General features: G+C 39.0%; 1 protein-coding gene across 1 annotated transcript in view; it reads left to right on the forward strand.

Moving 5' to 3' along the window:
- The window catches only part of LOC108926533 (glutamate receptor ionotropic, NMDA 2A-like), a 79,619-nt gene extending 66,530 nt beyond the window's left edge, over nucleotides 1-13,089 (forward strand). The window contains exons 5-13 of the mRNA XM_018739263.2: nucleotides 838-1,040; nucleotides 2,723-2,891; nucleotides 2,997-3,150; nucleotides 4,502-4,627; nucleotides 5,460-5,689; nucleotides 8,197-8,357; nucleotides 9,309-9,496; nucleotides 10,545-10,783; nucleotides 11,305-13,089. Of these exons, the coding sequence (XP_018594779.1) occupies nucleotides 838-1,040; nucleotides 2,723-2,891; nucleotides 2,997-3,150; nucleotides 4,502-4,627; nucleotides 5,460-5,689; nucleotides 8,197-8,357; nucleotides 9,309-9,496; nucleotides 10,545-10,783; nucleotides 11,305-13,089 (3,255 nt within the window). The remainder of the gene's footprint in view (nucleotides 1-837; nucleotides 1,041-2,722; nucleotides 2,892-2,996; nucleotides 3,151-4,501; nucleotides 4,628-5,459; nucleotides 5,690-8,196; nucleotides 8,358-9,308; nucleotides 9,497-10,544; nucleotides 10,784-11,304) is intronic.
- Nucleotides 13,090-13,751: the final 662 nt, after the last annotated feature.

Genomic DNA, 13,751 nt, shown 5'->3' on the forward strand with positions numbered 1-13,751 from the left:
GCAGGATGCAACTGTTCAAAAATAATGTTATTTAACCTGTAAATATTTTATTATGGATGCCGAATCATTACTTACTCATGTTTGTTCATAATAGGAAATGAGTCACAATGTAAAAACCCTGAGAAAGAAAAAAGTTAATGATTTATGTGCTTTTCTTGGAAGATATTTTACAAAAAATAGGGAAAGAATGACCAGTGACCTTAAATGGCAGAGAAAGGAGTCATGTTTTTCAAAACAAAACAATGCCTAAGGCCCACTGCTGACCTCTTTCCAAATAAGCTTCATCTCCCAGAATGCACCTATGTATAATGCAAGGAAACAGTAGAAACTATAATGTTCAATTATATGTTTCAAATAGTGGTTCACATTAATATCAAAGTTAAACAAAAGTGATCACCTAAAGCTGTAAAGTTTGTGATTTATGAGAAATTTATAAGTTGAAAAAGGAGCATGTTTTCTGTTAAGCTTTTGATTAATTTTGTATCCTTATAATGAACAAGCTCAGAATTATTTAATTAAGTATACTCATCTGTTTCAGTTTTTTTTTTTTATATAAAGTTCAAATACAGTTCAAATTTGTCCTGTTACATATAGTAACCATTCAGATCAGTGTCTTAATAGCATGTGTTTAAAAACGTATGCCCTTTGTTTGGGTCATTGCCTCCATTGCTTGACAAGGGGAAGATAAATGCCTGCAGGATGACATAGGAGATCTTCAGGCCACATGTCAACCATGTTACAACACTCTGCCTGGCTCCTCTGCCCTTTGTACCTCAGTTTCATTGCTGTCGAAGTACAACAAGCAGGACAACTGAGTGCTGTTCTGGTTCACTGCAGATGGGCAAGTGGGAGAACAGGACCCTGACGCTAAAGTATCCTGTCTGGCCACGCTTCAATGCTGTTGGTGATGCCGAGGCTGAGGACAACCACCTTAGCATTGTGACACTGGAGGAGGCGCCCTTCGTCATCGTGGAGAATGTGGAACGTCTGACTGGCACCTGCATGAGGAACTCTGTGCCATGCCGCAAGCACATCAAAGAGTGAGTATCTTCCTTCTTGAAGCTTTCTTGAGCTCCTCAAAGCTCTTATGTTTCATAAAACATTGAGCGATTAATTGCCATGACGAAGATCTTAGTAGTTTTCACTATTAATAGTGGGACCAAAAGATGAAACTGGATCTAAATGCACTATAATGCAAAATTACAGTGTCCTGGTTGGCAACAATGTGACATGGCAGAACATAGGTCCTCTTTCACTCAAATGTACAGTCACACTCAGGGCAGCTCTTCCATTCCATTACTCCTGCATCATAATTCCCACTCAAGCATCAATGATTATGGACAGTGGCTCAGGCTTACTGATGCATGTTGATTTGGAGGAGTGGAATGGTGCTGGGATAGTTCCCCTTTGAGGACTTTAATGGTGTCTGTCACTGTAAAAGGTGTTTGGCAGCTGGATAACAACTTCATTCATTTCTAAATGAATACTCTAAGGGAAAAAAAAGAATAAGGACAATGCACATATAAATCAGAATAGCTAGAGGTGGAAGGCTGGTCACTTCAAAGGCCTGGTTCCTGCTAGTTGAACTTTTCACAGAACCAGTGAAAGACTAGTTTATCGAGTCATCGTTGTAGAAATTTTTCAAAAGAATGAAGTCTGTAGTTGAAGTTCTGTAGTTTTTTCTGTAAAGGAATCACTGTCTTGGTTAGTAAAAGGTATTTCTTATTTATAATACAGAAGTGATTCTGTTATGTAAGGTCATTGTTACAGTTTGACCATATGTTATGTATTGAACATTTCATTTCAGCAACAGTCCTGCTTTCTCAATTGAAAGCAAACATGCAAACTACTCAGCTTGAATACAAATTTTAAATACTTGGCAACTGTGAAACTGCTTTTTTGAATTGCACATCAAGGTAGCTTTAGCATTGTGAGGCCCAGCTTTTATTAAATATACATGATGCATTAACGTTACATAATATATTTTCTTGTAAAAACCAAATCCCCTCGTAAAGAATCCTATTTCATCATTTTTATATTTTTGCAATAGTTTTTTCACTCAAACTGTCTACCTTTTCTCATTTGAAAAATGAGCCTTTCAACCTGTATGCTACCTTCTGTATGTAGCATTTTAAAAGCAATTATGCTTACATACAGTACATCAGACCACTTGGGCTACCCTAGGCTATATAGGCTCTTTGTGTTTTTGGTTTTCCCAAAGAATAGATAGTGAGTGAACTCATTTCTCAGACTCTAAATAGCAAAAAGACTATTAAAACTATCCCTGATGCTTAGTAATGGTTTCATAAAGTGGCTCCTTCTTCTTTTTATATTTACCATTTGCAGGCCAAAACAGGTCTGCGTTATCTAGATCCTCACACTATACAACTATACTAAAAACAAAAAATAAAGTGAGATTTTATTTCAGTTACAATGAAAACATACAAGATTAAAGACCTCTAAGGGAGAAAAAATGTAGTCATTCTGAGCATACAAGTGTACAACGACATCAGAACTTGTTGGCAAACATTCATTGTTATTTTATTAATTTATTGTATTAAAAGGTTACCTGTGAGAACTTTCATAAAATGTATTCGGTTGACTCTGTGTAGATAAAACTCGACCTGTTGTATTTCTTGAAAACAAAGAACTTAGTAGTAAATTACTCATTTGTTCAAAATTGAGTTTGTTCGCATACTGACAGTGCGCTTTTGTTTGACAGCAACTCTACTACGGGGGGAACGTATATCAAAAAATGCTGCAAAGGGTTCTGCATTGACATTCTGAAAAAGATAGCAAAGAGTGTGAAATTCACCTATGACCTCTACCTGGTGACCAATGGCAAGCATGGCAAGAAAATAAACAACGTATGGAATGGCATGGTTGGAGAGGTGAGAACTTCAGACAATGGTCCTGCTGTCTTTTCTCCCCAAGTTATGCTTTCTGTCTGGGTTGACATCATTCTCTGATTTCTTTTCCTTTTTTTGCTGCTACAGGTGGTGTACAAGAAAGCTGTCATGGCTGTAGGCTCACTGACAATCAATGAGGAGCGATCGGAAGTGATTGATTTCTCTGTGCCTTTTGTGGAAACAGGTATTAGCGTCATGGTGTCGAGAAGCAACGGCACTGTGTCGCCATCTGCATTTTTGGGTAACTAGAACATTTCTTGATGAGATCTGACAGTGGAACTATGTTCTTTTTAGCTGTTACATGCACATTTTCTGCTCTACTAACAGCTGAGACCGAAAAGTACAGTAGAATTGTAAATGACTACATATGTGTTTTACTAAAAAAAGTAAATTGCACGTCAATTTTTTTTTTTTTTTTTAATTACCGAATCCATTAAGGGGGTGCGGTGGCGCAGTGGGTTGGACCACAGTCCTGCTCTCCGGTGGGTCTGGGGTTCGAGTCCCGCTTGGGGTGCCTTGCGACGGACTGGCGTCCCGTCCTGGGTGTGTCCCCTCCCCCTCTGGCCTTGCGCCCTGTGTTACTGGGTAAGCTCCGGTTCCCCGTGACCCCGTATGGGACAAGCGGTTCTGAAAATGTGAATCCATTAATAGTTTTATGTGACTTAACTTGAGTTTTTTACAATACATTCATCCCCCATTTCTTGGATCTTTGTATGACTGAAACTTGCTGTGGTGGAAAGTGAAAATTACTGTTCTTTTCTTCACATAGTAATTGGTTCACCATAGGTTCCTCTATATCAGACTATTGTTCTTTATGTAAGACAGTAGTAGGCAATAGTACCATGAACGAATAGAGCCTGTAACATGTCAGCAGAGATTTCCAGAATTGCATTATGCATATAAGCCTTCCTTAAGTGTGGCGCATCAAAATTACCAAGGGTTTCATATTCAAGCCAGGAGATATTAGAAATTAGAAAAACTTTCTAACTGCTGTTGTCTATGTTTCCTCTGCAAGAATTGAAGGTTAAGCAACTCATTCCATAGTTAAAATACCCTTGAACTACTGTATATTATATCCACTCTTCTTAAAGGGCCATAATGGTTTTCTTTTATTTTGTATGTGCTATTTACTGTATGGGGGGTGCAGTGGTGCAGTGGGTTGGGCCACAGTCCTGCTTTCCGGTGGGTCTGGGGTTCGAGTCCCGCTTGGGGTGCCTTGTGATGGACTGGCGTCCTGTCCTGGGTGTGTCGCCTCCCCCTCCGGCCTTACGCCCTGTGTCACCGGGTAGGCTCCGGTTCCCCGTGACCCCGTATGGGACAAGCGGTTCTGAAAATGTGTGTGTGTGTGTGTGTGTGTGTGTGTGTGTATTTACTGTGTATGTGCATTTAAAATGTGCACATGACTTGATGGGTTATGGATGTATTATAGTTTATTCTTTAAGAAATAATGGAGCTGATGTCTTTGTTTTGACCCCCCCCCCCCCCCATGTATTTGTGGTTCTTTTGCTGAATATTTTAACTGCATGTTTTTCATGCTGAAATAACCTGGCTCTTGACAAAGCAAAAACTAATGGTTTTTTCCTTATCTACAGAGCCCTTCAGTGCTTCCGTATGGGTGATGATGTTCGTGATGCTGCTCATTGTGACTGCTATAGCAGTCTTCATGTTTGAGTATATCAGCCCACTTGGATTTAACAGGAACCTTGCGCAAGGCAAAGGTAAAACTTTTCCTATGGTGTTCTCAAACAAGGTGGACCTGTACCTTTATCCCAAAAAGCCCTCTAACCCGAACATCATTCTCAGAGAATAGAACATTTCTGTAGTAGTACCTGTTTTCCAACTTGACTTCAAAACTTAAATCAGCCATCAACAGTATCGCCATACTGACAAGTACATAAATGGTTATTATTTAACAGGAACTGAAGGAAAAAAGCTTTCTGTTCAAGTTTCAGATTTTTGTCTTATAGGAATACAACAAGTAAAGTAATACCATTAGTATTATTATATTATATTTTCAATAATTATAATATTAAAATTATACATTTTCATGGAAATGTTACAATCACAATGGGGGGTGCGGTGGCGCAGTGGGTTGGGCTGGGTCCTGCTCTCCGGTGGGTCTGGGGTTCGAGTCCTGCTTGGGGTGCCTTGCGGCGGACTGGAGTCCCATCCTGGGTGTGTCCCCTCCCCCACTGGCCTTACGCCCTGTGTGCCAGGTTAGGCTCCGGTTCCCCGTGACCCCATATGGGACAAGCGGTTCAAAAAATGTGTGTGTGTTACAATCACCTGCTCAGATCAACACATCAAAGTATAAAGTTTAAAAGTGTGAGAAGAACATTTTCATAGAATGTTTAAATCCAATTTATACATCACAATACAGTCGTATGTCAGAATTTATTTTTTTAGTAATACTTTTTATGAGTTTTTGTTAGCACTGATGCCTTGACAATTATTAAACTACATTTGTAGTGATATATTTCTGTTTCACATATGTCTGTATGTTATTATTAGGGATCTTAAGGTCTCATGCTCTGTGAATTTCTTTTGCAGATCCTCATGGACCGTCCTTCACCATTGGAAAAGCGGTGTGGCTCCTCTGGGGACTGGTCTTCAACAACTCTGTGCCCGTTCAGAATCCCAAAGGCACCACCAGTAAATTCATTGTGTCTGTGTGGGCCTTCTTTGCTGTAATATTTCTTGCAAGTTACACTGCCAACCTGGCAGCCTTCATGATCCAGGAAGAATTCGTTGACCAGGTCACTGGGCTGAGTGACAAAAAGGTCAGTTCTTCACAGGTCTTCAGTTAAATCTGTGTTTAGTTTAATTTATTGAAGTCTGCTTTCCAAGTCTGGGACATTGAAAATGACATTTTCAGATGGACAAAAGAGGGATTCTGGAAATATAGGTTTGTATTTTGTTTCCAAAGTATACTATGCAAAAAATCTCGAAGACAAGCAACTGAGCACTATTCTCTTTGTATAGTAAATCTCTACTAGATAAAGCAGCAGGGCTTCTCTTTTTCATCACTTTTCCAAATTCTGTTTAGAATTTACTATTTCAAGAATGCTTGCCACTTGGAAATACAGGTTACCCTCACATAATGCGGCACTCATATTATAGGAATTTGGATTTATAATCCCATTCAGTTTGTACGCTAAAATTTGAATAACGGACTATCAAATCATCTTACAAGTACAGAAATTTATTTCAAAACACAATTCTTGGTGACATCATGCTTGGCCAATCAAGGCAAGTAACACCTCCCCCACATGTGGTTTGCCTTCTCCTGCACATCTCAGTTGTCTAGTAGCTTTTGTGTTTTGATGGTTAGGACAAGAAAGGTCTGTGATTACATAATGAATATATTGTATAATTGTTTGAAGGAAAAAATCTATGAAAGTTACTCCTAATGCAAGCTAATGAAACAGGCCCAGGAAATAAGTCAAGGTTTTATTCTTATACCTTCTACATGGTGCACAGTTAACATTAAATGATCTGAATTTGATTGCCAGATTTAGGCTTTATTTATGTTAGTTGTCTGTGTTATTCATGTTATCTATATTATTTAATGAGTTAATAGCTTAATATATATGATGATAAAAGCCATCACCTTGCAAATAAAAGATCAAGGTTAAAATCTCAATCCTTCTGTATTACTTTTGATGAAGGTAGCTAACCTGAATTTTTCCAGTCAAAATTATGAATATTTTAATATAAAATATATGGATATGGATCAATAATAGTAGCACTGTATATGCTACCTAATTCTGAATTTCATTTGTCTCAGTTGATGGTTGTGCTCAGAGGAGATTGTTAGTGTGGTAGAGAGGAAGTTGGAGATACATATAATAGGTATTTTTGTTATCAAAGATATGTGATTGTTGTACTAAACTGCCTGAAGAAATATCTATGTCCAGTGCCTATATATGATATATCCCACCAGCACAATTTGAACCCTTCTTTAGCAGGAGTGGTCATTGTTTCTACGGTGATGTAGATGTTAATATTCAAGTTTTAAGCCAAAAAAAGCCAAACTGATACAAATGAGGAAAAAAAAAAAAAAGAAACCTGAGGGTTTGAGATACCAAGTGTGTATCTCTGTCCAAAAACATCAGAAAAAAGTGTGTGATATAAGCTATTGTACAGAATATAATACCGGTTTTGGAAGTAAAATGACAGTGTAACAGACAAAAATGCTGTTGTATTGTATAATAAGCCCACTGTATGAAAGAATGGTATGTATTTTCATAAACTGTTGCAGCAATTCTTGTTGTATGCAACCCTGTTATATGAGTGTAATTTAAATACTCTCAGAGGTGCAAATAGTCACAAGTAGGGTTGACAGGATGCCAGAACTTTGTGTTATTATTACAACACTGGTTGTCTCAAGAGACAATTAAGCCATTTCTGGTGTCCAGGAGCTCGCTCAACCACAACAGGGAGAGTAATTAAACATGTCAAGGCCTAGTGGATTTTCTAGCATGGACAGGACGGGGGGGAACTTTCAAGCAGGGATGTAGAGCACACTGAAGACTGTAGATATCTGGGCACTGTGCTTTTTGGTTGTGTTTTAAGGACGTAATTAGAAACTTAAATAAATCCAGGCCAGGAGTTTCTTTACTTAAGAAAATGACTACTTGCAGATTTTAAGATGTCACCTTAGCAGTTACACAACAATCAGAAAAATGATTCAGTGTGTGTTGTGGGCATTTGGAGAATGAAACCTTTCATATTCTTATTTCATCTTAAAATTTACACCAGTTTTAAACTAATACAAAATACTTAATGAAAACTATTATTGTAAAAAGTGGGAGGTGCGGGGGCACAGTGGGTTTGGCTAGGTCCTGCTCTCTGGTAGGTCTGTGGTTTGAGTTTTGCTTGGGGTACCTTGCGATGGACTGGTGTCCCATCCTGGATGTGTCAATTCCCCCTCCAGACCTGCGTGCTGTGTTGTCAGGTTAGGTTCCGGTTTGCCACGACCCTGCTTGGGAAGAGCGGTTTCAGACTATGTGTGTGTGTATTATTCTAAAAAATCACATAGAAAAATATTTTAATCATAATTGGATAATTACGCACACTGGTACTAAATACATAAAAACTGTAAGCTATGGAGTGTGTTACCTTGGGCAAAATTATCTATTAAATGTAGTTTAGTTTTACTGGCCATTTTTTCTACTGCTTTTTGTGATTATAGGGTGTCTGTTAAATACTAAGCACAGCAACATAACAGTTAATTTCATTGGTTGCTGTTAACTTTTTTTTTTCTTTCCTTTATTCCATCGTGCAGTTCCAGAGCCCAAACTCCTATTCACCTCCATTTCGCTTTGGAACTGTTCCTAATGGAAGTACGGAGAGGAACATCAGAAAGAACTATCCAGATATGCATCAATACATGGTAAAATATCACCAGAGTGGGGTACAAGATGCACTAATAAGCCTTAAAACTGGGTAAGGCTCACATTACAGCTGTGTCCTCTCATTTCTTTCTTTCTTGAGTTTAGTTTTTAATATCAGGACTATTTTGTGTATAGGCATATTCTGCTCACTGCGTGGGTTTTCTTTTTATATGGTGTGTTTTTGCATTGTAATATTTTTTCCTTTCGGTTTATTTTCTTTGAATTATGCAGTTGGTAAAACAGTTGTTAAAAATTCATAGACCCTGACAATAACGTCTGGTAAGAATGTATTTCTTGTTTTCTCAAATAACAGCTGTGACAGTGACAGCTTCTGAATTCCTGATGTTTTTCTGTATGAACTCTCCAATAGATTTAATGAAGTGTGATGACTGTGTTTATTTCGAATGGGACATCTTGGATACATGAATGCTGATTTTTAAATTATGTTTATGTAAGCAGGGACTTTCTCGAGTCCACGTTGGGTACTTAGATGTGACAGATATTATTGTTTAAGGACAACTGTGAGTTTAGTTCTTTGAAACATTCCCTTGTGTGATAGTATTGTTACATTCTCTGTCAATTTTAATGAGCCCATCTATTACAGCAGCTACTGATGGTGTAATACTATCAGTAGCTACTGAACTTGACAGAAGCCAGTTTAGCTCCCTTGTCAATTTTCCATGGAGAGATCAAATAGTCACAGCTATGCTCTCAACAGCTTCTTACCGTTCTTTAGCATTTATCTAAACAAGATAATGATTGTCAAATTCCCTATAAACAGCCTAATTGGATTTCATATTCTGGTACAAGAACAATGTGTGTTAAATAATGTCATCTATAACAAACAGTACAAACTTTGTATTCTATCTTAATATGAGGCAAAAGGTTGAAAAGGAACAGGACACACCCCTTACTTTGCATCTTAGGCATTCAGACATCTCTGTTTCCACTACATGGAGGTCTGGTAACTTTTTTAACTGCTGCTGTTACTCTCCCCTGACAGAAAACTAGATGCTTTCATATATGATGCTGCTGTGCTGAACTACATGGCTGGTAGAGATGAGGGGTGCAAGTTGGTGACCATCGGAAGTGGCTACATTTTTGCCACCACTGGCTATGGGATTGCCCTTCAGAAAGGCTCATACTGGAAGAGGCAGGTCGACCTGGCCATCCTGGGCATCATCGGAGATGGTATTCCACTTCTTTCAGGAGGGTGAAAATGGATCTCTGAATCATGGAAGAATGATATAGGGACTGTGTGGAGGAAATTCATAGATTTAACCTAACAGGGCAGAGAAGTAGTAAAATAAACCACCCACACACATCTCAGCATGGCTCATGGGCATTTAACTTGGAGCTAAAAGAGAATTAGCACTACTTTTTAACTGCATTTTTAAAGTCTGCATATAAACATCACATTGCACATTGAATGAATTCCTAATGCAAAAAAGTCTCCATTTATGTCAAGTGGTGTAGCTTGTTTGAGTTTGAAATATGAGAAAGTGCAGTCTTCATTTCTAGTTACGAAACACAGTATGTCATTATTTTTTTTTCTGCCCTATACTTTCAACTGAATTTGTGTGTTGAACTGAAAGCCAGGAGATCAACAAAATAAATGGTGCAGAGTATGTTAAGCCTATAATTACGGAAGTGTCTTCCATGCAAACTGTGTGTCTAATCACTATATCAAAATGAAAATTGGTTTTTTATTGTAATTTTATTATAATACTTTGAAATACATTGAAACACGCTTCCGTTTCTTATGCTTCGTCTGACTCTACAGTAACATAAAGAGTTCAATGTAAACAAATGATTGCTTAAAACATTACCACTTGCTTCTCATTGTCACACATAGATTTGTCATTGAGATTTGTCATTGAATGGCAAACACATTTTTGTCAAGACTGAATTACTTTTATTCAGTCTCTGATTAATCTATAGTATTCAGTTTTCACTCAGGCCTTATCAGTAACACATGAATAGTATCTAGGGGTGATATTATTGGCATTGCGGGAAAAAAAAAACATTCCAAATCAATTTTCCCTTCTAGCACACCATGTCATTACTGTCCTTTTTTGATTATGAAAAGGATCTAAGGAGCTGAAGATCTTCAATGTAAAAAAATAAAAAAAAATTAATAAAACTTGTCATTCTGATGTATTATAGCAATGTGTTGATATGATTGATATGATGAGTATTAGTATATGAGTAACATGAAGGTCACTCTTGTTTCTTGCAGGTGAGATGGAGGAACTTGAAGCCCAGTGGCTGACTGGCATCTGTCACAATGAGAAGAATGAGGTGATGAGCAGTCAGCTAGATGTAGATAACATGGCAGGCGTCTTCTACATGCTAGCCACGGCCATGATCCTCAGCTTCATTGTCTTTATCTGGGAGCACTTGTTTTACTGGAAGCTGCGATACTGTTTTACTGGAATATGCAGTGGAAAGCCAGGAGTATTATTTACGATCAGCAGGGTAAGGTCCAGGCATTAATTTTTCTGTACATAGCCTGCAAATGCTATGCACATATAGGTGAGCTGTTTCTAGTCTGTTTCAAAGTTACCAAATGTAACTCATTGAAATATACACACACACATTGACTGAAACCGCTTGTCCCAGGCGGGGTCGCGGCAAACTGGAGCCTAACCCGGCAACACAGGGCGTAAGGCTGGAGGGGGAGGGGACACACCCAGGATGGGACACCAGTCCGTCACAGGGCACCCCGAGTGGGACTCGAACCCCAGACCGGCCAGAGAGCAAGACCCAGCCAAGCCCGCTGCGTGACCATGCCCCCCCCATTGAAATATAAATCACTTAAAATGTAATTCTTTGTAATGAAGGTGTATCATGTATATTGTTTTATATTACCTCTGGTCACATTTTTGTTTCCCTCTGCCTACTGCACTTGAGTATTTAAACACAAAGACAAATGCAAGTAGTTGAACTATTTTGCTTGATCTTCATGCCTATTTTTTTCTTGTTTTCTTGTCTTCCAGGGAATATGGAGCTGCATTCATGGCGTTCATATTGAAATTAAGAAGAAGCCTGAATTAGACTTCAGTCCTCAAGCGAATATGTTAAACATTATTAAGTCAGCCAAACAGATGACCAACATGACGAACCTTAGTGTGTCAAGAATCAATTCTCCAAAGCGCCCAGGTGATTTCAAGCATCCCGTTGGTCCAATGCTAACATCAGAGAAAGGGAATTTTGTCTACACTGACAACCGTAGCTATGTCCCAAAGGAGGCCATCTATGGTGAGACTACTGACATGCAGGGCTACCTCACTAACCGACACAAGGACCACCTGAACAACTATGTTTTCCCAGGCCAGCACCCTCTGACCCTCAACGAGGCCAACCCCAACAAGGTGGAAGTGGCTCTCAGTGCTGATGCTACACAGGCTAACTCTAAACCACGTGCTCTTTGGAAAAAGTCAGTGGAAACTCTGCGACAGAGTCAGGGGTCTGTCCAGGGGCCCTCACCTCCAGACCCCCGTCTGACAATGAAAAGCCAGAGGTACCTACCTGAGGATGGTGCCCACTCTGACATCTCCGACTGCTCAAGCAGAGCCATGTCCTACAAGGATCTTGACAACAACCAAAAACACCAGAAACCTAAAGATAACTTAAAAAAAAAATCCATGACGTTGAAATTCCCTAAGGAATGCAGCAATATGGAGTTGTCCTACTTTAAGGGCAAGCAGGTAGGACAAGCACGTGAAAAAATATACACCATAGACTCAGACCATGAACTAAGTTTGCGCTCAGACCCTCTGCATTACAGGGGAAGCAGAGGCATGCCAGAGGATTTGGACTGCCCTGATATTTATTCAGACCACAATGACAATTACAGGAAGCTGGATTTGCCGGTCATACACCTGAATAGCAGCCCCCTCCATCACATCAACTCCAACGTTATTCCCAACAATGAAAACAAATTTAACATGTATACCAAGCACTACACCCTGAAAGAAAAGAACGTCAGCTCGCATGAGACAAACGATCGTTATAAACAGACTCACTGTCGGAGCTGCCTGTCTAAAGTACCAAATTATTCTGGCCTGTATACTGTCAGGTCTCCTTATAATCGCTGTGAGGCATGTTTGCACATTGGCAACCTGTATGACATAAGTGAGGATCAGATGATGCAGGATGCTACAAGCCCTCCTCTGCAGCAGGAAAAAATGTTTGGCCCATATTGGCCATCAGCTGAAGGACCCCAGGCAGAGACGGGCTGTAAATTGGGCCTCACCAGACAACATTCCTATGACAATATACTGGAAAGGCCTAAAGAGCTTGATGGGGAAAGGCCGGCACGTAGTGTCAGTCTGAAGGATAAGGAAAGGATTCTGGAGGATACCCCGTATGCGAACGTCAAACCAGACAATGCATTTGGCAACAAACCACTGGTCTTCAACACTAATCTGGGACAAAGCAAACGTAGTAAGTCCCTTTACCCCAGTCATCCTTCAGACAACCCCTTTGTGCACTCCTTTCGAGATGACCATCGTCTGGTGCATGGAAGCAGCTACTCAGATATTTACAGACAATTGGCACCAATTAAGTCAAGGAATGACAACAATCTTGTGTCTTCGCTGAGGTCCACCACGTCTTACTGCTCCAGGGATGGTCGATTACCCAATGATAAGTACTTTTCAGAGCATGCAATGCCTTATGTAGCTAACAAAACTATTTCATACACAACGCCGCGCGTTCTGAATTCCTGCAGCAATAGACGAGTGTATAAGAAAATGCCTAGTATTGAATCAGATGTATAATGCTCTTTGTGTACAGCTCTATGTGGATCTCTTTAAGGAAGTCACCAGTATATACATTTAAAGTTACATTTACATTATTAAAAGGTACATTTTTGGAAAATGCCGTTTTTCAGAAACATAGTTTGTCTTTTTTGCGTGTTGAACCTTTGACATATGTGGCTTACCAACAGTATAAGTATTTTTATTTTGTGTCTTAATGACATTTTGTGACATTAGACTATATTTCAGATAAAGAGATGGTTGCGCAGTGTTATTTCAGGTTACTATCTTTCTTCCTTAAAATGTTTACAAGCAGCAAAGACTAATGGGGAAATTTCACTTTCTAGATTGTGAGGAGGGGTGAGGGCCTTTAATTGTTGTGAATGATGTTTATAATTTGATTAATTGCTGGATACAGAATTTTTAGATGAGGGAACTAAAAACTTGATAATTGGTAATTAAGTAAAGCAAAAATTCAACTATAATTTTCCCACAAAAATAGCTATGCCAACAGTTTTCTTATTTTTTTTTAAAGATCATTAAATGCTTCCAAAGTATGTACTGGAATAAATATTACTACCCTGTAAGAACATATTCAATGCAGCTGGATTCTGGATGTCAATGTACAATGAACAGTGAAATAGCTACAGATGATGATACGATGAAGATCTTTCAATAATTAC

Source organism: Scleropages formosus, chromosome 20, assembly GCF_900964775.1.
Source record: "Scleropages formosus chromosome 20, fSclFor1.1, whole genome shotgun sequence".
NCBI lineage: Eukaryota > Metazoa > Chordata > Actinopteri > Osteoglossiformes > Osteoglossidae > Scleropages > Scleropages formosus.